The sequence below is a fragment of the Anopheles arabiensis genome, chromosome 2 (assembly GCF_016920715.1).
Source record: "Anopheles arabiensis isolate DONGOLA chromosome 2, AaraD3, whole genome shotgun sequence".
Lineage (NCBI taxonomy): Eukaryota > Metazoa > Arthropoda > Insecta > Diptera > Culicidae > Anopheles > Anopheles arabiensis.
In genome coordinates this window covers 79,998,686-80,025,432 of record NC_053517.1, presented here as the reverse complement: position 1 = coordinate 80,025,432, position 26,747 = coordinate 79,998,686, and the positions used below count along the sequence as shown (strand labels likewise).

General features: G+C 42.4%; 4 protein-coding genes across 11 annotated transcripts in view; 2 read left to right on the top strand and 2 right to left on the bottom strand.

The window, feature by feature from the left end:
- The first annotated feature begins 3,510 nt into the window (after positions 1 to 3,510).
- Positions 3,511 to 4,552, top strand: LOC120895477 (biogenesis of lysosome-related organelles complex 1 subunit 4). Its single transcript, XM_040298917.1, has 2 exons — positions 3,511 to 3,729; positions 3,802 to 4,552. The coding sequence occupies exons 1-2, from the start codon at positions 3,667 to 3,669 to the stop codon at positions 4,291 to 4,293; spliced, it is 555 nt and encodes a 184-aa protein (XP_040154851.1). The 5' UTR covers positions 3,511 to 3,666; the 3' UTR covers positions 4,294 to 4,552.
- Positions 4,553 to 5,703: 1,151 nt separating this feature from the next.
- On the top strand, positions 5,704 to 13,179 carry LOC120894371 (solute carrier family 35 member C2). The gene is made up of 6 exons (XM_040296904.1): positions 5,704 to 5,844; positions 5,904 to 6,253; positions 6,340 to 6,412; positions 6,487 to 6,739; positions 6,810 to 6,985; positions 11,734 to 13,179. Exons 1-6 carry the CDS (start codon positions 5,704 to 5,706, stop codon positions 12,226 to 12,228), a joined length of 1,488 nt encoding a protein of 495 aa, XP_040152838.1. The 3' UTR covers positions 12,229 to 13,179.
- Positions 7,006 to 8,296, bottom strand: LOC120895476 (translin). Its single transcript, XM_040298916.1, has 4 exons — positions 8,079 to 8,296; positions 7,695 to 7,995; positions 7,533 to 7,612; positions 7,006 to 7,459 (listed from the first exon to the last, which is right to left on the bottom strand). The coding sequence occupies exons 1-4, from the start codon at positions 8,148 to 8,150 to the stop codon at positions 7,157 to 7,159; spliced, it is 756 nt and encodes a 251-aa protein (XP_040154850.1). The 5' UTR covers positions 8,151 to 8,296; the 3' UTR covers positions 7,006 to 7,156.
- A 1,237-nt stretch (positions 13,180 to 14,416) lies between the features above and the next one.
- The window catches only part of LOC120895473, a 126,159-nt gene continuing 113,828 nt past the window's right edge, over positions 14,417 to 26,747 (bottom strand). For all 8 annotated transcript variants that reach the window (XM_040298907.1, XM_040298906.1, XM_040298913.1 and 5 more), the window contains 2 exons: positions 26,305 to 26,742; positions 14,417 to 20,859 (listed from right to left, as the gene is read on the bottom strand). In XM_040298907.1, coding sequence (XP_040154841.1) covers positions 20,843 to 20,859; positions 26,305 to 26,742 — 455 coding nt within the window. In that variant the 3' untranslated portion in view covers positions 14,417 to 20,842. The remainder of the gene's footprint in view (positions 20,860 to 26,304; positions 26,743 to 26,747) is intronic.

The following is a 26,747-nucleotide window of genomic DNA, read 5'->3' as shown; positions in this document are numbered from 1 at the left end:
GGGTCAATTTTCGGGAAAATCAGGATAGAAAATATTTGCGACATTTTTTAACACATGAATACATTATCTCATACGGCCGATAAAACCAGCTTACATCGGGTCGAGATCAACATTGGAGTATCACACATGATAAAAATCAAATTTCCGGTACGGAATTATTCCTTCACTTTCGCTCGTTTGAAATTGGCTTCATAACCGTTGATCGACATGGCGATCAAATGGCCACATCAGAAACGGCACGGAACGGCAACCACCAGCGTAGCACAGATATTGCTTCAACACCAGAATTGATCGGCTCTCGCATCGTCAAGGTCACAGGTAAAACCAAATACACTACATATATATGAACCAATCGCCCATTCAAGATACAACTACAACCCTACCATATACCAGTACCAGCTGATGAGCTATCGCACACAAGCGAGCGGCGCGCGCAAATAAGAGGAAGGGGCCTGAAGGAAGAGAGGACAGGGGAAGGCACCGGGAGAGAGAGTGTGTGTGGTCAAAATTTTTGGCCATTTAAATTTTGTCCACCACCCGCAGTGCAAGTGACAGCGATTTGCGAGGGCGCGCGAGGGCTCGCACGCCATACAAGTTCACTGCTCCAGAGCCCTCGCATTAAAGAGCTTGCGAGCCTTGGAAGTGTCATATGAGCGAGACAGCTGTATGTCAAGTGTATGGCTATCTCTTTCGGGCAAGAAAAAAGCTCCGAAATGCAACGGTGTTGGTGGACAAAATTTAAATGGCCAAAAATTTTGACCACACACACTCTCTCTCCCGGTGCCTTCCCCTGTCCTCTCTTCCTTCAGGCCCCTTCCTCTTATTTGCGCGCGCCGCTCGCTTGTGTGCGATAGCTCATCAGCTGGTACTGGTATATGGTAGGGTTGTAGTTGTATCTTGAATGGGCGATTGGTTCATATATATGTAGTGTATTTGGTTTTACCTGTGACCTTGACGATGCGAGAGCCAATTCTGGTGTTGAAGCAATATCCTACGCTTTTGCCGTTCTGATGCCGACTGATCAATCAGCACATTATAAGCCAACGCCGAAAATTGTTACGCTCGTGTGATACTCAATGTTGATCTCGACCCGATGTAAGCTGGTTTTATCGGCGTAGAGATAATGTATTCATGTGTTAAAAATGTCGCAAATATCCTATCTGATTTTCCGAAAATTGACCCACAATTCAATACGATTTGACTTCAACAGATTGATTTCTCGCCAGGCGATGACGGCGACGGCTGGGGCCCCCGATTCGAGGCCGCGTAGATCGCTAGTTTATAGTATGCCATGGACGAACTACGACTAGCAGAAGAGGCTGGCGGCAAGCTTCTATTAACTGCTTCTTTCCATTTTCCTTCTATTTGTCGTATACCTGGTCATGCCAGCCAATGCAAGCTTTAGCGCATACCACACCGGCTGGCCAGACCTTTATGAGGGGACTTAATGGGCTGCATCGGGCATAACATCATCGTATCCACATTAATACAAATGTGCGACAAACAACACATAAACGTCGTTCAACAGCTCTTTGGTTTATTTCTTTGACACATGATTATAAAGCCACATACATAAGGAGAAGAAAGCACATCCAAAAACACGCGGGAGGGGAGGGGAGAGAACAGCCACTCGGTTCCGTATCAAGACCCTCATTGAGGACATCACACGCTGACAGCGGCTTTTTCAACGATGAGCCCTCAGGATCGGGCCGTGATCTGCGCACATCCTTTTGAACGTGTCACCAACTGATAATAAAACGTTAGAAACGGACTCTCTCACCCGCAGGTACCTATTTTCTACCATCTGTTACACATTCTGTGACACACCGTTTTGTCTGTCCTTGCGAACGACTATGGGCTGGATCGTTCAGTACCAGGGGTATGACATGGGCGAATATGGTGCGCTACAAGCTACCAGATCCACCAGGTTAATCCAATGATAGACTAACCGCATCCTTGCTGTTGGGGTTTGTAAAACGCAAGACGAGGCAAAGCGACATGCGCAATCGAAATGCAGTCCGTAAATATCCAGACAAAATCCTCTAGTGAACGTGCATACAAACCTTCTAACAAACTAAATATATGTCATCATTTTTATTCCCCTTTTAAAAATGCGTAGTGTTTTATGAGAATATCAACTAGATTTATTTATCTAAAATGTAGTGTGCACATACGAGTGGATGCCCTAAGCAGTCAGATAAATGTAAGTTTGGTTTAAGCGTCTAGCAGGAAAATATTGTAAACTAGAGAAGGATTTAGTAGCAATTTAACTTGTCTTATTTGGCCCTCAAGACCACGGGGCCCGACGCGGCCGCTTAATTTGCTTAGCGCTTATTTCACGCGCTTACCTTATTTATGCCTTGCGTAGTCTAATCTTAACCCACTTGCGCACATCTACACGACATCACCATAATAGTCTTAGCTTGTTAATTCAAATTTTTAATGTTAACACTTCGACGGTCGCGCACACACTGAACACTAAAAACATCGTAGGCCGCTGGGGATGAATGTTTGTCGCCTTTTCGAATCGTCAACGTGCGCAGTTGACCTGAGGAAAGATAAAACATTAGGTTTAGAGACAACAGATTTAGATGTAGCGATAGTGCATCTAGAAGGAACACACTCGTGGGTTTTTTCACCTGCCAGACCGCAATCAGTACTTGACCGCAATCAGTAGTGCGGTCGGTTCGTCCTGCTGCTGCAACTATGTGAGCGAGAAATGATCCGAAGGGTTGAATTCCCCCCGAACGTTTTGAGGCGCGCTCGCACGTTTGGTAATCGGGCACCCGGTGCCGGCTGGGCCTCTAGCGTGTTGTGCTGGTAGAGCCGACTCGTCGCCGTGCGGCGGATCTTCTTGAACGGTTCCTCGTAAGCCCACGTTCCAGGATAGAGGAAATGGCTGCAAAAAGGAAAAACACCATGATTAGCATCCTAATCCCTAGCTTCGCCAAACAATCTTCTTCTTTCGTGGCCCACTTACAACTTACCGTATCATACACAATCATACACAGCGCACAGTCGCAAACACCTGCCGCAGGCCCATCATTTCTGCATTATATCGCAAGTTAAGAGGTCATAGTCTATTAAAATAATGTTTCTTTATCACTATAATCGCTGGATAACGCTTACCCACTGTCTTGTGCTGTGTTGTCCACCACACCACTTTCCTACGCCGGTACATGCACGTAACGCTTCCGACGGAGCCAGCACGCATTGAGGACTTCAACTACTTACTTTAAAATGGCACTTACACGTAAAATAAGAACTTAATTATTAAAAACTTACCAAAATTGATCGGCCAACAACACTGTTTACGTTTTTTACACACACAACCTGACTTCTACAGTGACAGCACAGAGCACCAACACAACGAAAGGTGTCAGGCGAGACGTCAGACGATCTTAGGCGAGGGGTAGGAAGGAGATCGTGGTGAGCGTGGCTCATCGACAGAAGCTATAGGAAGCGAGTGAAGACTTGAGAAATTAGAGCGGTACCAACCCTCGCATTGTTTGCCGGGTTTCGTGAAAACAAATCCAGCACAAAAACACAACTGATACTGATAACGTGTCCTGCAGCGCGTTGAGAAGCGTTGATAATAATCGTTTCTTTTCGGAAATATGAACATTAAACCAAGTGGCAGGGAGAAACACTAAACAGCAACCGAAGATGGCCGAAGAACTGGCCCAGGATTACTCGGGCTACTTCAAAGCTTCCAATCTGGATCAGGAGGTAGCTAGCATGAACACTTCCCGAATTTCCAAGCGAAACGCAATAAACACTCTCGACCCGTTTTCTTTTCAGCTTAAGCCAATCTCTGTCGGCATCGACCGGATGATGCTGCGGCTGGAGGAGTTTGAAAATCTGCTCGAGCTGGTAAAGGCCGAATCGAGCGTGGCGCTCACGCAGAACGTGCCGCAGCTGTTGGCCCTCCGGCCAGAGCTGGACGTGCTGTGCGATCGGATCGACAAGCTCGAGCAGTTCGTCGGAATGGTCGGTCGGAACCTGGACGCGGTCGAGAAGCAGGTGCAGATTGCGGAGGAAGAGCTAGACATTCCGGACAAAACGATCAACGTGCTGCTCAAGTCGCTCAACATTTTCGGCAAACCGAAGCCCACCGAACGGTTGACGAACCGGAATGCGAACGGACTGTACGAACCGGTCGCCGTGTTTAAGACGGAACAGTACTTTCGACCAAACGGGCCGGAACAGAAGCCGCAGGCGGAGAAGGAGGGAAACAAAGAGGAACCGGTATCCTCCGGTGAAGACTGTGATACTGGTACGCCGGAAAAGTGAATGGGATGGATTTCCACTCTACGGACTGAAAATCATGCAAAGAAGACAATGAATGGATTGCAATAAGCTTGGTTTAAGTGTGCGAACAGAATGAGGTTCAGAAATTACAAAATATTTAAAATCGCAATGGAATGATTGCGAAGCAAAGGAACTTAATAATAATGATTTGTGCCCTTTTTAGAAAAAGCAGCAATATATACTCGTATTTATATTTGGGGCCATAATAAAAACGTTCTTTACTGGATCACTGGAAATCTAATTAGTTGCGCCGAATTTTTTTTGATTTTCTTTCTCCCTCTCTCCTTTTGGTTTTCGCGTTTGACAGTTTGTCAAACGTCAGCACGCGCTGCTGGAGGTTGCTATTTTCTAACCGTGCGCCGTCGAAGGCCGTGAGGGAAGAGCGGTGGGAAAATTGCTATCACACACCGACGACAACGACACATGCACAGTCGTTCATCCACGCACAACACAACACAACAACATTCCGAGCAGTGCAAACACCAGTTGAAAATCGTTTGTTACTGTAAAGTCGCAGTAAAGAAACGACGAAGCAACGAAGCTGTATTTACCACACATTCCAGCAGCAGCAGTAGTGGTGTTGTGGTGGTACAAATTGTTGCGCAGGCTGGTGGTGTGTTCCGTACCCCGAAAACCCGTCCACTAGCGAATGCGTTGTCGTCGTCGAACCTTGAGCGAGTGGAGTGAGGTGGTGGCAATCCAGATGGGTAATTAGTGTGCAGGGGTGTGAGCGGTGCATGCGATAGGCGCGATAAGACCGTGATAAGACAGGTTGGACGGAACGGGATTGGGATTCAACACACAACCAGCGAGTGGTGCGCGCGCGGTTCGCTATCGTGTATATATCGTCGCCGTGCTTCCGGTATGAACAACTGGTCAACAACATCCAGCACACTTGCCCAAGCGCTACCATATGTTGCAAATTGCCGATAGGTACCGGGGGGTGAAAAGACCGCTGCATGCTGCCCGGTGAACGTTGAGGCAAACGTGGCAAGTATTACGTACGTACCTCGATTGCGCGAGGCTGCGTGTGTGGGGGACGAATGCTAACCGAGTTGACCTTTTTTCCTTCGTTTCCATAGGAACGTTCAAACAAGAACAACACACGCACAGTACGCTTTGGAACACGGCACAATCATCTTACCCCACGCGCCGACTTATGTGATAGCTGTCTGCGAGCTTTCGAATGCATTTAATGCCAGTGAATTGGATTTACCTTCTACGCCCGAGGCGCGTGCAGATTCCAAGTAGATTCCTTTAGGATTAGTACAGCTTTCAGCAGCAAAATCCAGTTTGGAGTATTTTCTGTGCCATCGGACGAGTCACATTCTGCCCTTAAAAGTTAGCAAACGCGTCCCAGTACCAGGCGTAATAGAACCATAGCAAGAAAACATGGTCAACATCAAGTATGAACGAGTGAAGCAAACGACGGATCAGGAAGGAGCCGGCGGCGGGCTGGAGGAAGAAATAGAGCTCGAAACCAACAGACGATCGGACCACGGTCAGTACCACCAAAGCAACAACAGCCTGCACGCCAGCTATGGCCACCACAACCAGTACATCGTCACCACGACCGCCGGGGGCAGTAAAAGTTACGCGGACGGTGGCGGGGCGATACGCGCAAGAAGCACGCCTTCACGAACCGGATCGTCGTAACGCTCGTGCTGATCGTTTGCTACTTTTCCCTCTCGATCGGGCTCACCTTTTACCAGCGGCATCTGCTGCAGCACTTTAAGCTACCGCTGTTCGTGGTACTGTACCATCTGGTAATCAAGCTGCTGCTGGCGGCGGCCGTGCGCGCCGTGCTGCGTTGTGTGACGCGCAAACCGCGCATCCTGCTCGACTGGCGGACGTCGGTGCGCAAGATACTGCCCACCGGGTTGGCCAGCGGGATCGATATTAGCTTCTCGAACTGGGGTCTCGAGCTGGTCAAAATATCACTGTAAGTTTGGGGGGGTGGGATGGAAGTGGAAATGGGCGATGAAGGTAAGAAATTCATTTGTTTTGTTTTTTTCATTCCCTTTCAAGGTACACAATGACCAAATCCACAACGATCGTCTTCATATTGATATTTGCCATACTGCTGAAGTTGGAGAAGAAGGTAAGACAAAAATAGATACTCCCTTCCCCTTGATATATTAATCGATTGCATTTTTTTTGCACATTATCAAATAGAGCTGGTCGCTTGGGGCCATTGTCGTCATGATCTCCGGTGGACTGTTCATGTTCACCTACAAATCGACCCAGTTCGATGCGCTCGGCTTTTCCTTCCTGCTGTTTGCCTCCCTTTCGAGTGGCATCCGTTGGACGTTTGCGCAGCTGATCATGCAAAAGTCGAAGCTCGGTCTGCACAACCCGATCGATATGATATTCCACATGCAGCCATGGATGATACTGTCCGTACTGCCGTTTACCATCGGATTTGAAGGTATGGCTCAACCGGGCTTGAGAGTGGCTTAGCAGGGCTTTTGAATTTTCCCGTCCCTTTTATTTCGCAGGACGAAAGCTTCTCGAAGGTTACGACCTGGTGCAGCAGCTACCGTCGGCTGTGGTGGTCGATATGTGGGCCAAAATTTCCATCGGAGCGTTCATAGCGTTCGCGATGGAGGTGAGCGAGTTTATGGTCCTCACCAACACCTCTAGTCTGACCCTGTCCGTTGCGGGCATATTTAAGGTAGGTACCCAAATCTGTTCTATTATATTATTGTAGAAAAATCCATGTATTTCATAAGGTAAATCCGGTTAGTACAGTGCCAACAAAAACTCAAATGCAAAGGAACTGTTGGAAATGATGAAAAAATTCATCGCGTTGCCTCCAAAGGAAACGCGCGCAAATTTTGTCACTTTATGCTTGTTTTTCCTCCACTGCCGCTGGTTCGGCTGTGGGAGCGGATGGTGCTTCCGCTGCTGCGGCACCACCAACAGCAGCAGCACCAGTCGCTTCGGTCCGCAAACCCCGTATGCTGATGTCGTATACGATTTCCTCTATCTTCTTCACATCGTACTTCAGTGCGTCGAAGCGTTTGCGCAGCGAATCGTTCTTGAGATTCAGCAGCCGGAAGCCCGAGTTGAGATCGGCGACAAACTTGGAAATCGTCAGCGGCTTTTCGTAGTCACCCAGTATAACCGAGTTGACGGCATAGCGGCTCTGAAAGCGAATTCAGAAGCGAAAGTTCGTTCGTTGTACTTCTAATCGGGGGTTTGTTTATGGGATTACTTACCAACTCCGAGGCGAGCTGCAAAATGCCAACCAGATAGTCTTCGATGTCCAGATGGAATCCTTGCTGCTGACTGACGGACACTGGAACAAGAGAGCACATACATAATCGATTTAACAACAGTATCTAAATTTGCTTCTATAAGATTGGTTAGACCACACTTACAGCCCAAAATGTCTGCCGCCGTATCGCGCGTGACGAGGAATCCTTTCTCGAGATAAATCGTCAGGGCGATCAGAAACACAATGCGCTGCGTCATGTAGTGCCAGTGGTCATGGTACCGGTAGTACTGTCCGGCCGGGATGAGTGCGGCCAGCTTTGCGTACCCTTCGCGACAGGTATCGAAGAAGGTGCGCGCCTTCGCGCAGGCCGCCGACACGTCGGCGATGCTGCTGTGGATGACTTGCAGCGCGATGGCCGCTTCTTTCGCTGCCTGATCTATGTCCCGGACGATGTCACGTATTTCCTGGCATTTGAAGAGGGAGGGTTAAGAGTTGTCTGCTGACTGGCTGGTTGTTGGCAGCTGTTTCCCCCGCATTCCACACTTACCGTACGCAGCTCCTGCTCCTTCACGAGATAGTCGTTGAAGCTGTCGAATATGTTCTTTACGTTGTTCTGCATTGTGTTGGGTGGGTTTTTGTTTTGTTTGCAAGGAAAACAATGCGTTGTAAACTGCGTTTGAGCGCAAAACGGACGTGTTTTGTTGGTTGGCGGTGTGTTTTGCGTGTGTATGTTCGTACGCCGGTGCAGCGTTGTTATTTTGACAGTGCGCTACAAACCCAAGGTGACTTGACACAAGGTGTGAGCGAAGCGGTATTTACAGTGAGTCTCACAAAAGTGTGCACTGCATTTTAGCAATTGCCAAATATTAGGGTATAATTTAGATTTTTTGTGTTTAATTACCGGAACTAGTATATTTGGTGTCCATCATTCTTATTATTTGTTCTTCTATTCTATTTTATTTTCATTTTTATCGGGTCATTTTTATTGTGATATTTTTTAGGCTCGTTTTAGATTATTTTATGGTTGAGTTTCTACCTCTCCTAGTTGCGTCAAAATTTGATTTAATGTTTAAAATTCCTGTAGGACAACTGTACCAGTATTGGTCAGGTTAGTGCAGCAGTTTCACAAAAAACTGCTCGTAAACTTACAATTTTTATTATTGTTCATGATAGTGATATTATTTTGGACAATAAACCATCGTTTTATGTTGTGCTATTTTTATTTGCCGATTTCAATGTATTTTTAGAGATATTTGTGAAAATGCAAACACTGGTTTTGTTCCTATTTTCGGCAGGCTTTTCTCCTGTTTTCGGCAACGCAAATTCGGGTCGGAAAATGTTTTAATCAATGGAAATAGGTAGACAAAACTGTTTAAAACAGTTAAACATTCTCTTTTTCGTAAGATTAGTGGTGAATAGCACTTAAATTATTAATTTTATGTTGCCCATGTTGGTAATTTTGCTGGCAGTTTTTACAGTCTCTTTGATGTGAGTTGCAAACATACAGTCAGTCCAAAAAGTATTCGTCTAGCTGAATTTTTTGCAGGAAAAGGCGAATTATGGCCGCAATAGGCAAGGGGTGGTAAAAGTAATCATGGGGTTTGATAAAGGGACTATCAATACACACGTACTGCTAAAAATAAGCATTAAAATAGTGCAATAACAACTAAATTATTTGAAAAATTAAAAAAAGTCATTTGATTGGTGCGGTTCGTCTAGTAAAAAAGTATTCGTCTATCAGGCTTTTGGCGTAATATGCGTATGAAAGCAAACGTTATGGAATCAAAAAATGTCCTGATCTTGTTTCTTATTGCATTTATGACTATTGGTGACTACTTGCACAACGCAAGAACTCATTTCAACCTTTAAAAAGGCGTATTTTTGATACACTCATCCTACAAGACTTGTTCCCATTATTCTGGTACAAATATTGCATTTCCGGACTACGTGGCCAAGTTCCATTGAAAAAAAGGCATCTGATATCATATTGAGAGTCTACTAAATCATTTTCATCAGTTTGGTTTCAGCTGGTTTGGAGTTTCGGGCAAATGACAATGCCCTGTATGTTCTCCAGCTCGACTGTTCTTGAAACATGTGATACATTTTAAGTAAAATTTCTCAGAACTGGGACTCAAAGTACTTAAAAACTGCATTAATATGTTTCACCATCTCGTCTCCTATCATTTTGAATAATTTTTCAAGCTCACCTTACTTCACTGAGCCCTAGTATCATGACTTCATGATGCTACCGTTACACGAGATTTTGATGTTGCATCTTAGTAGACTGTTTTCGCTATGGTAGACGTCGGCCGTATGACCTTGGCGATTTAAACATGTTTTAATATGTTAGTAGAGCCTAATTTGAAATAAATTCCTTATTTGATGCACCTTAACAGATTTGGTCACTTTTTGTGTATGGTATTATTCAAACAAAACATGACTGTAACAACTCACTCATTCAAGCTATTACATGACCAGCTACGATGAAATGCAGCATGACCCATCAACTAAATGTGACCCATCTCTTTTCCTGATCTTATTGGCCATCACAAAATGCACTTATTCCTTGGTAAAGTTTGATTTTTTGGACATTAAACCGCTTCTATCGTTAGATTAACCGCCAAATATGGCTGCTTACATGGCAGTTTGTCACACAATTAGTATCAGAAAAATGGCCAAACTCTGATCAAATGAAGGAACGAGGCCTACCCTACCACACATTTTGTAACCTTCAAAAATGGGTAGGATAGGTTATGCATAAGTTAAAGATACGATTTTCGCCATCATGCTTCAATCATTTATTTCCCCCGCCTTTAGTGCCTCTCTGACCGCTTGAAGTGCAATTGAAACAACAGAAATGCATTAATTTAGAAGGAAGTGACCAGCAGATTGATAATAATAAATTTAATTCACGTCTACGTAATGTTTGTCCAGTATAGATAATTAAAAAGCTAGATGGACGAATACTTTTTGCGCGCCCATCAAACGACTTTTTTTAGTTTTTTATGTACTTTGGTTGCTATTGCACTATTTAAATGCTTATTTTTTTAGCAAAACGTGTGTATTGATGGTCCCTTTATCAAACCTCATCAATACTTTTATCGCCCCATACGTATTGCGGCCATAATTCGCTTTTTTTCTGTGAAATATTCAGCTAGACGAATACTTTTTGGACTGACTGTAGTAGGCATTGAAGAAAAGAGACAGTCTGAAGAAAAAAAAGTCGCTATGGAGTACGGCTACCACTGACTTACAAATTATTATTTTTCTCTCAAGTTATTGGATTGTTTATAGTTAAATTGGTGTTATTTGATACAAGAAATGTTGTTTTATGTGTCGACGATTTAAATCAATATTCAGCAAAATCAAAAGTGTGTTATTATTCCAAGTTTCGGCAGGAGCTCAAAGCATTGATCTGTCAAAAATCAACATTTATCGTGTACCTATTTTCGGCAGCATTTAAAGTGAATAATTACTTGTTTTTCATGATTTTTAAATTCTAAACGGGCTAGAATAAATTCTGCAACCAAAGAATCTCTCATAAAAACCACACTTTAATTGGTTTACTTTTCTGGTTCTCTTAATATCGAAACCAGCCGAAATTGGCGGATAACAAATCAACCGAAAATGTCAAACTCTGCACATTTTGTTTAATATTTTGAAAAATGTGCAAGAAAATTATTTAAAACCTCGCATATGAATACCAAGTGAGTATCTTCTTCTTCTTTGGCACAACAACCGCTGTCGGTCAAGACCTGCCTGTACCCACTAGTGGAGTGAGCTTGGCTTTCAGTGACTTATTGTTACCATAGCAGGATAGTCAGTCCTACGTATGGGGGCACGGTCTATTCGGGGCTTGAACCCATGACGGGCATGTTGTTACGTCGTACGAGTTGACGACTGTACCACCAGACCGGCGAGTATATCTCTATTTAAAAAATATGTGTTGGGAATATTCAACGCGTTTTTGCATGATTACACGTTTTTAGTTACCTTGCCGAAAACAGGTACAATTACCCTATTTCAAATTAAAACTTCAAAATGTCGCGTTTTTCTAAAATGCCAATCTCATGTCCAAATGACTTATTCGTAGCATAATAGGCAATTATCTGGTCCACAATTGGAATGAAAGGAGGTCCTGTTAGTAAAGCCAAAACAAATAAATAAATTGTTTTTTTTTTTGCATTTTTTTTAATTCCAAGGAAATTTGCCAACTGATACTCGCGGTGGAGTTGAACGACGAACATCTCAGCACGGTCAATGTACTCGGGCTGGTCATGTGTCTGGGCGGTATCTGCTGCCACGTGGTGCACAAATTCCTAACCTACCGGGATGAAACGACCAAATCGGCGCTCTCCTCGCTAGACAAATCCACCGGTGGGTACCTCGAGGACCACGACGACGAGGACGACGACATGCGCCCATCCGGTGGTGGACTGGTAGGCAAAAACGGTAGCCTCAAGTTCGGCAATGGTGGCACCGGGGGCAGTGTTGGTGGTGGTGGTGGTGGTAGTGCAGCTGGAGTACGGTTCAAGGGTGGCCAGTACCGACCGTTGCTGGTGAACGAGGCACGCGACGCGGACGACTCGGACCATCTGGTGGTGGAGAACCGGAACTACCTGTCGGACGACAGCGAGCAGGAGGAGAACAGTACGCAGGACGTGCTGTTCGACATACTTAAGCGCCGCGAGCGATAGTCATTCCAAGGGAGGGAAAAAGAAGGGGTTGGGGGGTGTAAGGGTATGATTGTTGGATAGAGCATTTTTTAAGTTGTTATTTGTTGTAGTTTTGAGTAAGCGTAATGCTGCTTCAGGGCGCTCTGCTTCTTTCCGTGTAGCAGACATTATTCCAGTCACTTGAATTGTATAGTGTACCATTATTACTTAATTTTGAAGCTACCATGCATTTCAGCAAAAACAAGTATTCACATTTCCATGCCATATACATGTCGATGTGTGTAGGAAGCCGATTTTAAACAGGTTGTTTTTTTATTATTACTGGGGGTTTGTTTTATTGTCAACGCTTAAGCGGGGTGTGCCACGTGGGCACTATTTTGTGCATTAAGCAAATGTATGTGATGTATGTTTTTTTCGTTCTTTTCTTTGTTTGTGTTTTAATTAGACTGAATTTAAAATTAGCAAAGCTTAGTTAGTGTAAGGAGTGTGTGAGTTAGCACATAAGCGGCTTACCGAATGACTGATGCGCAAGGGGTTTGCCGCTTACGGTATAGTTTGTGTACTACTACTATTACTACTACTACTTACCCCTTTACACTCTGTTACCTACGTGATGTCTGTGTGAGACTATCGACTAGCAAATTCAAACACTATTCCAAGCCAGTTATCAATTCCCTTTCAACCTTTTACCAGAAGTACCGAGAACCTCCAGTGAGGGCACCTGAGTGAGTGGAACATAGTCAGCGGTCAACGCAGTCAATCCCCCGCCGGATTTTTATTACTGTAGAGAAGGAATTAAGTTTGCCGGTACGAAAAATAAAACGTACCTTAATTTTGTACGTACACCACTTACCTCCTACTGGTGGTCGAAACTGATGCAGACAAAAAACACAAAGATAATTAAACACTTAACAAGCAATCAATAGGAGGGAACTCAACAAAATGGGGGAACATATTCAAAAAAAAAAAAAACGGTTTTATCAGAGCTTATTGCATTTGTTGATTTTTGTTTTAAACGAATACTAAATACAAGGAATTATTACCACACGCCACACAGAGGTGGTCGAGAAAGAGCTAATCTAATTTACCACTAGTAGAGCAAATCATAAAACTTATATCCTTGTGTCTGTCTGTGTGTGTGTGTGTGTCTACACCAATGTGAAGTGAAAAGAAAACTAATAATAAAAAATCATTCACAACAATAACGGTTTTTTTTGTTATACTTTTATTGCATCCGATACATCCATTTGTTCGGAGTTAGATTCATTTGTTTTTCTGTTTTATTCCACTTTCTTCCTTTCTTTCTTTTTTTTGGGTTTTGTTTTTCGCTTTTTGCATAACACTCATCCGGATTGGTTTTGTTTTGTTTTGTTTTGCTCTTACTTGGATTTATATACCTATATATGTGTATGTCTAGTTTTTTTCCCCAGTATTTCCATTTACTCCGTTACTTCATGAATGTTTCATTTCACCGCAGTTTCATATTTATGATGATATTCATTTAGCTTGATTCGGTGTCCCTCCCCCTCTCTAATCACTACTACCTTCTTCATCACTTCACATCTGTTTGATTTTGCTTGTTCTCATGCTTTTTATTCCATTCCAAATCTTGCATGTTTTTCTCCATTCTTTTCTTTGCGTTTCATTAGTGTTAGAAGTGTTTGATGCTCTTGGCAACAGTCTGAACTGGTTTGTTGTTTCACTTTCACTTCCTGTTTCACCTTTTATTACCTTTCTGTTTTCGGGGTGTGACATTAACATGTTTGCTATCCGTCGTATATTGGGTGGGGGGAAAGTGGAAGGGAATGGGAACGAACTGGCCAGGGGGAGGGGGGCAGGGAAGGCGCGATAAACACTCATTTCACACACCTCTTACACACAACATACCACATATGGGCGATATATAACCTACCAATGGTAACAGATACACATGTTGCTCCAGCTCAAACTACTGCTCTTTAAAGCTAGGTTTCGCTTTTCCCCTAGTCTTTGCATGCTTTTGTCGTAACAAGACGATTCTTGCCAATGTTTTTTGTTCCTTTCCGTTTTCATATTTTTGTATGATGTTTTATTTTTTATTTTTCTATTCTTGTTACAACTTTTTTCTTTGTGATTCGTTTCACGTTTGCCGATCGTTTCTAATGCTTTTGTTTCTTTCTCTTTCCTTTTCATTGGTACAGTCGATTCGATAATGTTTTCCCTTTTTTTACTCACATCGTATTAACTTTTGTGTGTGTTTTTTTTTTTAATTTCTTCTACGCTTATGACTACAACACTTATCTGGCATGCAAATGGGAGTTCAACGACTATTAGATTCCAACCCCGAGCGGTGGAGTGGGTTTTATTTTTGCCATTTTCCCCTTCTGACACAGCAACTGTCTTCTTATCGGTGTGGTAACATTTGTTCAAACCATGGACGGAGGGAAAGCAGTTCAACGTTTCCCTCTCCCATTTTCCATCTCATTATAGACTTCAAAAAACCAAAAAGTATGGAGTTGATTAAAAAAAGGGTGCAAATAATGACAACAGGACAGCGATTATCATTCTCATCATCAGGATAGTGCGATTATCATTCTCTAGCCAGACCGGCTGGCATTAGTTTAGTTGAGAGCCCGTATGAGTAGCTCGTGACACAAGAAGAAGAAGCATGGTGAGAAGATTTGATCAAATCGATCCAAGCAAACAGCGCAAAATTCGTGATTTCGTTACCCTCTTTTCTAGCCTGTTTTAGTGTGCTGCAAATATGTTTGTGTTTCAGTCCTTTTGTTCATCAATTATCGCCACGCTCTTCTTTGCTTTTTCATGCTGTTAATTTTTTTTCATTTTCTAATTAGATTTTAACACATCGAAGGATTTGTTTTTTGTTGTTGTTTTGTATCGTGGAAAGACGTACGATCAATGTGATTTAATGCACAGCTTTTTTCTCTTAAGTTGTGACCTTTCTCTTTAATTTGCTTGTTCTATTTTATGTCATTGTATTTTTTTTCTTCTCTATTTTGCATTATATTCGAATGCACACAGTAAGAAGGGAAATTCGTTTCCTTTGCTTAATGTGTAAATTACATAAAACACACACATACATACACACCCGGGATATTTTGCTACACAAGTAGTTTTGTTGCTTTTTTCTTCTCTTCTTCTACTTTTTCTTCTTCTTTTTCTTCTGCATCTTCTTCTTTTGTGGCGAATTTGATTAGACTCTTTTGCTTTCGGTTTTGTTTTCTTCTGCTAATGCTTATCCATTTAATTACCACTTATTGTAAAGTTTTTTGTTTTGTTTTTTTTTTGCCGTAAACCTTTCTGTGTTCATATTCGATTTGTTTCGCTCGTTTCGCACTAATATCGTCCTATCGGACACATTTCTCCGATCCTTGATCTTAGCTGATATATTGAATGTGTTTTTTTAATGTAATGATTTGTTTATTGAATATATTTTCAACAAAAAAATGAAAGAGCACAAGTTAGTGCGGGAAAGAATAATATATATGTAGTTGATTTAAAAAAAAATATGAAAATTTTCTACGACAAAATATCGGATGGATTTGGAAAACTGTCGATTTGATGCCTACACAACTAGTGCATATATTTTCCATCGATTTTGATTTAGTTTGCGAGAGTCTTGTTCCTCTTCGTTGCAAACAAAATGGTGACAACACTAAAATCATCTTTAAAAAATGTTGTGAAATTGATCAAGATATTTTGAATGTTTAAGATGTTTTGCAATGTTCAGTCGTTCGAATGGAAGGTTTTGGTAAAGTGACAGCGTTTGGAGCTTACGAGTAAATTGAGCTACATTCTATGTACAGTACAAAGTAGTGTTATTAGTAGTAGTTGTTGTTGTAGTAGTAGTATTAGTAGTAATAGCATTGTATAGAATAGTGAAGAATTGGTCCATAGTGTGTGGGTGTTTGTGTATGAGTGTGTTTTCCTCTTTTCCTTCGCATTATGGTCGGAGACTTGTTTTATAGCGAATGTGGTCGAACTTTGCTATTTAATAAGAAAAAAAAAACGTTAAAACGTTAAAAAAAAGCTGAAAGGAAGCAGATAGGTGTTGAAAATAGTCTCTAAAAGGAGAAAATAAGATAAGAAAATAGATAGAAATAGAAGGATTTCAACAGATTGCGATGAAAGGTTATTACATGAAAAAGAATAAACTCATTACTGAAAAGAAGATAACAAGAAATATAAAAACATTTAAAAATAAAGAAAAGCGATCGAGAGAGAAGACAGTACAAAGTACGAGCAAACTAGAAAACATATAAAAACAAAACACAAGAAAAAAAACGACATCGTAAAGAAACTGTTCTTCTTGATTTTTGTTCTCTATTTGTTTCATCTATTACACTTTTCACAGCAAGTTTCGTCCGATTCGATTCGATCCGAATTTTGATTCCAGCTGCAATTCAATGTTGGGTTTCCATTTTGTTTACATTGTTTTATCAGTTTCTCATTGTTTGATGGACGTTAGAGAGGGACATTCAGGTTTTGTTCCATTTGTTGTTGTTTTTTTGGTTTATTTTACACACTTAATTTAATGCTTATTTGTGTTGTTGCGCTCGTTAAAGGAGTTGAAGATAGTAGTAAAGGTTGATTTTCCAATGGTTTATTCACTGTGATGATGGTAAATTAAAGTGTGTAGTACGTAATATGAGAAACAACATACACAAAAGTGTAGAGTATGGAAAATTAGGATTTTCATCTTTAATGTTGCTGCTTTTTAGTAGCTGCTACTACTAGTTGTAGAATGGTTCAATTTGGATTCTTTTGTTTGTTGCTTTGTTTGGTCAACATTCTTTTTAATTCTTTTGCTGTTCCTGTTTTGTGACTGTTTGCTGTTCTGTTTGATATTCTATTTCCACCTTTTTCACACCATTTTGCATCTTTCTCGTGCCAGACTCGAGTATGCAGTTGGTTTTTTTGTATATGTTTTGCTTTGTAATGTTAAGAATGGCTGGTTCCAAAAAGGGTTTACATGTATGTTTGCTCATTGCTATTGTAGGTTCCTCTGCCACAATGTTAACCACACGTTGTTAACGTTCTGTTTGTGAAGTTCGCTTCCGTATGTTTGATGGATGATTTCAATTTTATTTGTTTGTATTTTACTTTAGTTTATTTGCTTAGAAAATCTTGTCCGTTTCCAAGCTCCTGCTCCAAATATTTTTGCGTAGTTGAGTGCTCGTTTTTCCCCATACACCTTTACACACATCGGATAAATGGGGGAAGTGGGGGGAGAGGACCGGCTTTACACAAAACACGCTCTCCAACACCGACGTCGACTGAAGTGGCGTGTACGCTTAGATATCAATTTCCGTTTCATTAAAGTTCGTTCAAGTAAGTTTGACGATCGCCATCGTCGAAGGACACCGGAGTGCGTGTGTGTGTGTGTGAATACAGTAAGTAGGAAAGACTGACTCAACCACGTCGCAAACACTTGCGTTGCAGAAAATGCGTCTAAAGGACAAAGTTACAAATGGGTAAAGAGTGCGGTCTGTGAGTGCTACACTTGGACCAAATTCCTCCTTTTCCCATCCTTGCATCGATTCCAGACCGACCAGTGGAGGAGGGAGGTGTTGAGGTTACGGTCCCAGGATGAAGAGTCGAAAAATACATCTAAAAACAGTTACCAGGATAATTTGCGTCACGTCTGTGTGTGTGTTATGCGTTACGCTTAAACTGTAACGCCAACAGGGAAACGCTCACTGCTAGTATTATGTTTCTATTTTACTGTTATGTTGTTGTGTAAAGTTCCAGTTTGTTTGTTTGTTTTTCTCTTTCCTTTCAACGCACTGCACTGTTTGTTGCTTCTATTTTGTTGTGTTCTATGGTTGAGACATTTACGCTACAGCAATACACATCTCTCATTTGTTTTTCTATTACACATTTTGTTTACTATTTTGACGTAAAAGTCAGAGAAGGAACGACGAGAGGGAAAGGAGGAGGCTTCTTAACCGCGTTTAACGCTATTGTACGTCGGCTACACGGCTGTTTGCTGGTACACATACACACATCACACAGGCACACTGAAACGTGCGCGCAAAACACGCCCCAAAAGCCAACTATTTATGCGATATTTTCTATTGTTTTTGTTGGTTTTGTTTGTTTTGTTTTGGTAATTGTTGATTTCTAAGCTGTGCTAAGATGGGAGTATCTTCCTTCCTATTCGATTATTGGAGGAAAGTGAAGCCAAAAAAAGGGAGGAGGGAACCGTTTTAAAAAGAGTGTGTTTCAAATCACAAACAAAAAGCAATAAAATAGAATAGATATGGGGGTTATTGATGAAACTAAAGCAGGTGAAAAGTAACAAATATTTAATATATTATTGCTCAACTTAAACATACTAAACATAGAATAAATAACACTTTTTTGCCAAAGTGTGGCATTGTTTTGATTCGTTTTGTTGTTTTTTTCTTTTGCGCTTGTGAATTCGAATTTTGCTTCTGTTTCGCTTCCGCTATTATGTGCTTACTTTTGTTTCTTTATTGTTCTAATTTGTTGTCTTTTTTTACTATTTGTTGTTGCTCTTTTCCTGTTTGATTGGATCGAAATAGCTACACTAAAACGGAAGAGAGTTTCCTATTTTCTTCATGCACCACTTTTCACAGTCAATTCACGTTACAAAACTTTTTTTTATGGAAAAGTATTGTGTTTTTGTGTGGAAGTTTATCTGTTTGCTTAGCTCCAATGGGTTTCTAATGTTCGCTTTCTTTCTTTCTTTCTTTCTCTCTTTCTCTTCTTTTCCTCTCTATTGTGCTATGCGCCCTACAGACCAAAGTTATATGTATTGTTCATGTCGTTTACTATTTCTTGTTGGTTTTGCATGGTTTTTGGCTGGAAGAGTTGCTTCACACCTTTGCTCATGCCGTTGCCTACTGTTTACTTCTACTGCTTATGTTTCTGTTTCTTTTCCTTGGGCTGGAACCAGCCAGCGTTCAGGTTCTACCGTCTAGCATATTTATTTGTTTATTCTCCATTTTCTTCTTCTTTTCTTTTTCTCTTTCTCTTAACACAAAACTTTCCCCTTTTTGTGTTTCTTTGTTTTTGGAAAAGAGTTCTTGTGTGCTGTTTTCTTCCACATTAAATTATATGCATTTGAAGTAGGGGCAAAACGATTTCTATTCCTGCACATTCCGAGTGCAGACGAATATGGGAAGGCATAATTTGTTAATGTCAAACAGAAAGAAAATTAGACACACCCACACACACATACTTGCGCATACACTTACATTCGAGGAATACCAGCTCCTTATAGTATAGTAAAAAGGGACGAATGTGACGTGTATAGTAAGTGCAATGATTCAAATGATTGATATAGACTCGATAGAACGATGGTGCGATGTAGAATGGCGAGAGATAAATTGATCGTGGTGTATGCAAAGTGAAGAATTGATCTTGAGAGATGTAGAGATGTATGTGTGTGTGTGTTTACATAAGCTCTCCAGTTGTGTGTGTGTGTGTGCCGGATGGTGTGGGGTTTTCCCCCATTTCGGGCATTATTTTACTTTCATTTTCCTTTCACTTTTGTTCACTTTTTATCTTTTACATGCATTCCAAATCGCGCGCCCACACACATTGCCTTGACTTGTGGTTCGTTTCGTCTTTATCCTTTTCTTTACACCGATTTTAAGCACCGTTTTCTAACTAAAGGGGCGAAGAGGGGACGGGGACGGCGGGAGATGGTGGTGTGTTTTTAGTAGTTTGCCTATCGTTAACCGGGTGTTTTTATATTAATGTTTTTTTTTCTCTCTCTCTCTCTCTCTCTCTCTCTCTCTTTCCTTTTATGTCGCTTACGCTCTCTTTCTTAACATTACGTTCTACAATTGCTACAACACCAATGCACACACTTACGCACACTTATCAACGATTGTTGTTTAGTCAATTTAAATATGCTACCACTCACAGATTTATTTGGATTTTTTTCCGATCATTCTAGTGTGTTTCGATATAGCTTTGATTAATTTTTCTTCTGATTCACTTATACCCCCTCCACACAAACACACAACAAATGGGGACAAATATGGGATTTCTTCTCCTTTCTTTTTTCCAAGTGTTTTTTCTTCTTATTCTTCTTCTTCGATTTCCTAATGATACGCACACACATTGCTAAGGTTTATTCAATTTTGTTTTGTTCTCATTGAAACTGATCAGTTCTTGTATTCTTATCCATAATGCATGATGTTTGTTTGTGTGTGTTTTTGTTGTTGTTGTTGTCTTGTCTACTTTTTGCTTCTCTCTTTTCATTCATCTTGCTTTGTGTAGTTGTTCAGTTCCGTGTACACTCTATAACTCGACTATAGGCGGGAAGCATCGGTGGTAGGAATGAGCAAAAAGGGTTGTTTTTGTTGTTTTTGTTGTTATTTCTGTTTTCCATTTTTTCTACTTCTTCTTCTCTTTTCCAATTTTTCTCCCCTCAAGAAATTTTCACCACTGGAGAATGATATTTTGATCTTTCCTCTGTGCCGGGACAGCCTTATCGTAGCGTCGTTTTCGTTTGCATTAGATCGCTACAGTTTAGCGCCGCGATTGCCTTGCCACCGGGGTTTTGCTTCGACGGTTGGACATGATTGGAATGATGGAAATGGCAAACGACAATGTGATGGTTTGTGGGGTGGAAATTCCAACATTCCTCTACACTCTTCTAGTGACGCAGAGTACCTGAAATGAGATTTGAACAGAGGGGACAAGAGAGAAGAAATTTAGAAGCTGCCATTAATTTATTCACATTTAGCGAGAATAATCTAGCAATACTTAAACTTTCATTTTCCCGTTTATTAATTAAAATAAACCGCTTTGATAGAAAATGGCGTTTCTGCGAAGATTTGCACTTAGCAGAAGCATTAAGGAATTTCGTTGAGAGAACGAGAGACGATAATTAATGTGCAACAAAAATAAACGATCGTTAGAGAAAACTTGTATCTCCGTCCCCTTTGCAACGGCGGCTAATCCGTTCTGATGAGACGATGTTTGAAGTGGGGCGGTGCTTGCACATCTTACCTCCCCCATTTTGCCCATTTATGCTTCGCTGCAATTCATTCAAACACTTCAACCATAAAGCTTTTTAATTGGTGTGCTGGGGATATCTCACTCTCTGGCTCGTACTTTTGCACAGTAATGTTTGCTGCAGACGAGCAGACTGCATATGGAACACACTTGGCCTTTTTTTATCCTTGCCAGCAGTAGTACAGCGTGTGTGTGTGTGTGTGTTTTTCAGCTTAACACAGGGAGGGAAATTAAACAATAAATCAACTCGTCTATATGGTCGTCTTCGCTTGCACGATGCAGCTAATACGTACCGGGGGAAAAACCCAGCAGCAAAAAAATGGAACACTTTTCCCTTTTTACTCTCGAGATGTGTGTGTGCGGTCGCTGTAGTTGGTAGAAAAAGATTTCTCTCCATGTGTGTTTTTCTCTTCGCCCCCAATTGGTTTGCGGTTGTTTTTAATACATTTTGTTTTGTAGTTTTAGTTTTAGTTCGTTCAACTTCGAGCGCAATTTCTTGTACCACCACCACCACGACCGATGGAAAATCCATCTATCAAAGTTTCCCTGCACAGTTGGTGCGCACTTCGATTGGGGCATTGGGGCCGAGCTAAGGGATTGAAAAATCTATGCGCACCTTTCCGAGGGTGGCTCGAGGTGTCCTACACCTACATTGCCGGTCGTATATCTCTGTCGTTCGAATTCGCTGCTGGAATTCATCGTCATGTGTGTATGGTTTCATCGTCGTTGGTCAATGTATGGTACGGGGTAATATTTTCGCAATCGTACTGCATGTTTAGTTCAGGCAAAAAAAGAACGGAAAACAAAAACAATATGGACAACTTTATCCCTTTATCGTGTTCTGGCGGTGCAGGGTTTGACTGCCGGTTGGTAATTTTGCTTCAGAGTTAAATTTTGCTCTAAAAATGCTAAATGCCCCTAAAGGTATGCAAAATACCAAAACTGTTCAATCGCCATTATACAAGCTGAACGCCTGAAAGTATGCAATGACTATTTTTCCCAATTTAGTAACCCAAGTGACATTTGCTCGAAATTGTTTTCCTATATCTGCTCGATTTGTACTCGATACGCTTGAAATTGTAGATTAGTATGTGATCAAGTGTGTTGAAAGCGCCAAAATTTGGTGCGTTCGTAAATTAGACGTTCCTCTATCGATGGACGATGCGGTCGAGGTCATTTTTCATTCAAAGCTATGGTTTTTTTGATGAAAAACAAAAGCTAATTTTGTGTGACGTTATTTTATATAAAAAAATATATTATTTAAGTATAAAATGGGAACATGGCCAACTAAAACGATAGAAAACATTATTTCCGAGCGAATGTAGAAGAAAGTAACGAAAAAGCCGCATCACAGTTGATTTTAAAGGACTTTTTCCTGAATTCCCTTAAACTGGTGGAGCCTTAAACCTCCAATTTAAGGGAATTTGTTCTATTTCCCGTTTATTCGTGCTCGAAAATGTCAATTAGGAAGTGTATCATTATAAACTTACAGAAAAACAACTTCATGCCTCTATTTAACTACAACCTTCAGCTATACTTCTTTCAATAAATAAGACTTTGTTTGATAGCTTATTCCTAACACTTTAGGTAAACTTGATTGAAAAACATTAAAAGCTGAACAAATGTGTTGCAAACTACCCTGCAAAGCTGATGCAGTAAACTATACACCGCCAGCAAACCAACCAACAAACAGACTAGGACATACAGCGCCAGCTTGAGGAAGCCACAGAAATTAACCCACTGAGAGGAAAACCTGAGGAGAAAGGAAAGAACATACATAGCTGGACCGTACTTTGAAGTGCCCACTGGTTCGGGCAAGGCAAAATATAGACATCCTTCTCGTATGGAGCTTCCTGCAACATGGGTACACCGAATGATAAACTACCTGGCCCCGGTGCTGCTCTACATTGCCGAGTGTATGTGTGGCCCAGTGGGGCAACGGGAATAAACTTCCCATTCCGAACTACACCACTCTGTGTGTGGGTGTGCGTGTGTGTGTGTGTGTGTGGTACGGTGCCCTAGCATACAAACACAGCACAGGTGTACCAGTCGAACAAGGGGGAGGAAAGTCGAGCAGATTCCAGTACGAACCACACATCCGAAGTACCATAAATCAAAACCGGACGTTCACCCTACGCCACACTCTTTGCATTCCGCCATGGGTTCGGAGGGAAATGTGGGTGCATGCTGGAGAGACTGGTTCGCGATTGGCTCGGGAGATCCCGGTGGCTTATGCGAAACTAATGGTACTTTCGTGCACGACGGTGTGTACGAGAAGCAGAAGAACACTAATCGGAGGTCAATCGGTTTATCACTGGTATGCATCGGTTAGCATTTGCTGCAGGGGTTTCGCGGGCGGGCAGGAGGGTGCAGCAGACGGTGCGGGGACGGGATTCGAGAGTAAGTTTTTCGGTTCGGTAAGCTTCCGTGACGCTTTTGATGCATCGATTAGGTTTGTTTAAGGTTCGATAGATGGTTGATGTAATTTTGATGGGAGATATGGGAAATATCTTCATGGAAAGCTTCATACATTGCTCAAATCGGATGAATTGAGATGTAAAACAAAATTATAATTTGCTAGCATTCAAGCTGAGCATTAATTTTGCGAACAATTTCTATTCATTCTAGTTTAATTCAGCTTCCGTTAAACCAAATTATTATTAATTTATTAAATTTGTTGTTCTAATTGCATAACTTCTGGCGTTTTGTTCTACTTACGCTAAGTAGATATCGCCTTCATGTATGCAATCCGCAATACATAAAGTAACATACTAATGCATTTCAGCTGTGTAGCAACAAAGCATGAATTATTCTGTCTTATTTTTCGTATCCGCAAAGGATACGTTTTTTTGCGCTACGGCAATTAATTACGACTCGCACAAATCTTAAGTTTATTTAGGACCCATTGCTATGAACTGCATTATTTTTTATGTTCATTTAATCAACTCTATAAAAACCCATAAACCACGGACACAGCTTTACCGACAGCTATCACTACCCGTCTGCTGCTACCATTTCGAATCTAGAATGGACGATTGAAGCGAAAACTCCCCAAGCCCAAGCCCCGTAATCTCCCTAATAGCGTGTAGTAATGAAAATAACGCACGCAGCATAACAATGCCCCATTAAAAAGGCATAAACAGAGGAGCAGCACCTATTGCAATGAGCTGGAAAAAGGATCGATCTGCCGCACCGTTCCGATGATCTCGTTCCGGCACGGCATCTTAAACCCTGTTCAAACAATAAAAACGTGCACGGCGAGATTTCTCCACTGCTGGAATTACCCCGAAATCGAATAAAGAGGGAGCCACGGGTGGATGGTTACTAACTGCAGCAGCAGCAGCATCGGCAGCATAACTAAGAGCGTATGCAAAACGGTGAAAAAGGGATCGGACCACGGAAAGGTGCGCTTGATGTGCACATAAATAAGACTGATGGCTCTATTTCGTGCGGCTCCATTCTTCGCTCGAGTTCGGTGCCTTGTCGGGTTTGGAGCCAACCGATCCATCGCTCAACCGAGCGCACGAGTACTTTCGGCATATTGATCCCTGTGTGCCATCTTTTATCCTAGAAGAACGGGCTGTACATACATACATATATATTTGCCAGTGCTGCAATCACGCAGCAGCGGCAGCAGAAAAAAATCCCCTTTTTTAGTTGGTTTCCTTCACTCGTTTTGTTCGTGCTCGTGTACCATCGTCACAGGGCAGAGACGAGGTGTTTTTGCTCCAATCGCTATCGTATGGAGGCGGCAACGGAGTACGGGCAAGCTTTACGGCGCGTAATCGAATTCTTTACCCCGGTGTGGCTTTTTCCTGTATCCGGAAAGGTACGGCCGACCAACCCGGGTGGAAAAGAAGCATAAATTCAACCACCCAATTCATATACTATACACACACCGACACACACACTGAGTGCCACTGAGCGGGCTTGTAAACAGATGGTGCGTATAGTCTGTGAGCCACACACACACACACACACACACGGTAAAGGCAAAATCTCGGTACCCGTTCAGCCGCAACCAATGAATATCCTTGTTCGACTTTGCCGACAACAAACGTTCTCCGTCCTTTCGCGTTTCGCTTGCTCCGCGCTGATGGAGAAGCTGATATTGGATTATTTGCCAAGGTGCGAATAGTGATTTCCTTCTCGGTGGGAACGCACACACACACACACACACACGCTACTCCTTGCATTCCTCTCCTATATCTTTGGTAGCAAAATATGCTCGGACCAAAAAAAAACCTCTTTCAAGAGCAAGTTCAAAGGAGTTACGGAGTAGAGAGCCAGAAAAAGAAAACGGAAAATATACCCCTCGCACCTTTCATCTACCAATCTTACCCACCCAAAAGCACAGCAGCACACACTGGCCATAAAAAGATATGATCAAGCTCGTGAAACGACAGCTTTATCACCGCAATGGGGGATGGTGGTGGTTGTGGTGGGTAGAGAGTTTTGTAGGCTACCGCTACCGTGGAGGATAACAAACGACTGCCTCGACTGCTGGAGCGTTGGAAAAGCTGCTGCTGCTGCTGCTGCTCGACACAACCCGCAAACAGCCAAAAACAGGTGCTGATACTTATTATTGGTAATCTGGGACCCGAATGTCGGCAGCAGGCAGGTTTAAACGTGCAGTAGGGAAAGGGGCGCAAACGCTGGAGGTTACATTAATTTTACGAAGCTTCGATGGGATAAGGTGTGAGAAAGCGTATTTTTTGTTTGGTGTTTGGGTCCGCAAAGACAGCTGCGTAGTATTGGAAAAGGAACCGAGCAATCAGCTTAGAAGCTCGTACTATCGATAAGGATATGGCTTGAATATAACTAGAAGCACATTTCCTGTTGGCATTTTATGCCGTAATTTAAGCATTTGAAATGGTTTCATTCGAATAGCCTTTTTTTTTATTCAGTAGGGACGGCTTTGCCGTATTGCTTAAGAATAGCCTTTTGAAAGCTGCGTAAAAACTGCTCCGCAGGCCTTAAAATCCTTGTAATGCCTATCGGATTGCATACTTTACGGCGTTTATAATCCCAATCAGCGCCTGCAGGGTATGCAATTTGCTCTTGGTTTGCTTATTGAACGAGCAGCTCACGCACACTTACCGGAGTAACCGATCGCGAGGACCTCGACCGGCAGGGAACCTCGCCGCCGGGACAGCAGACTCTCGTTGTCGCCCGCACGCCGGTGGCCCGAATCGCGCTTGATCCGGTACCACGCGTTGGACGACGACGACGACGAACCCGCACCGTTGCTGCCACCACCGGCCGCATCCTCCGACAGAATGGGGCTGAGAATTTCCGCCCCGCCGGATGACCGCCGGCGGATCGCTTTCTTCGTGCTGCGCCGCTTGATGCTGAAGCTGCTCCGGAGCGCCACATTGTTGGTGCTTTCGCACGGCACGGACCCACGCCGCTGCATGCCGGGGTACGGTGGTGCCACGAGACTGTTCGGTAGCTGTGCTGCGTTGGAAGGTACGGCACCGGCCGCACCGGCGGTGGCACTGCCAGCCGCACTGTGCGACGTGGGAAGATCCTTGGAGTCTGTA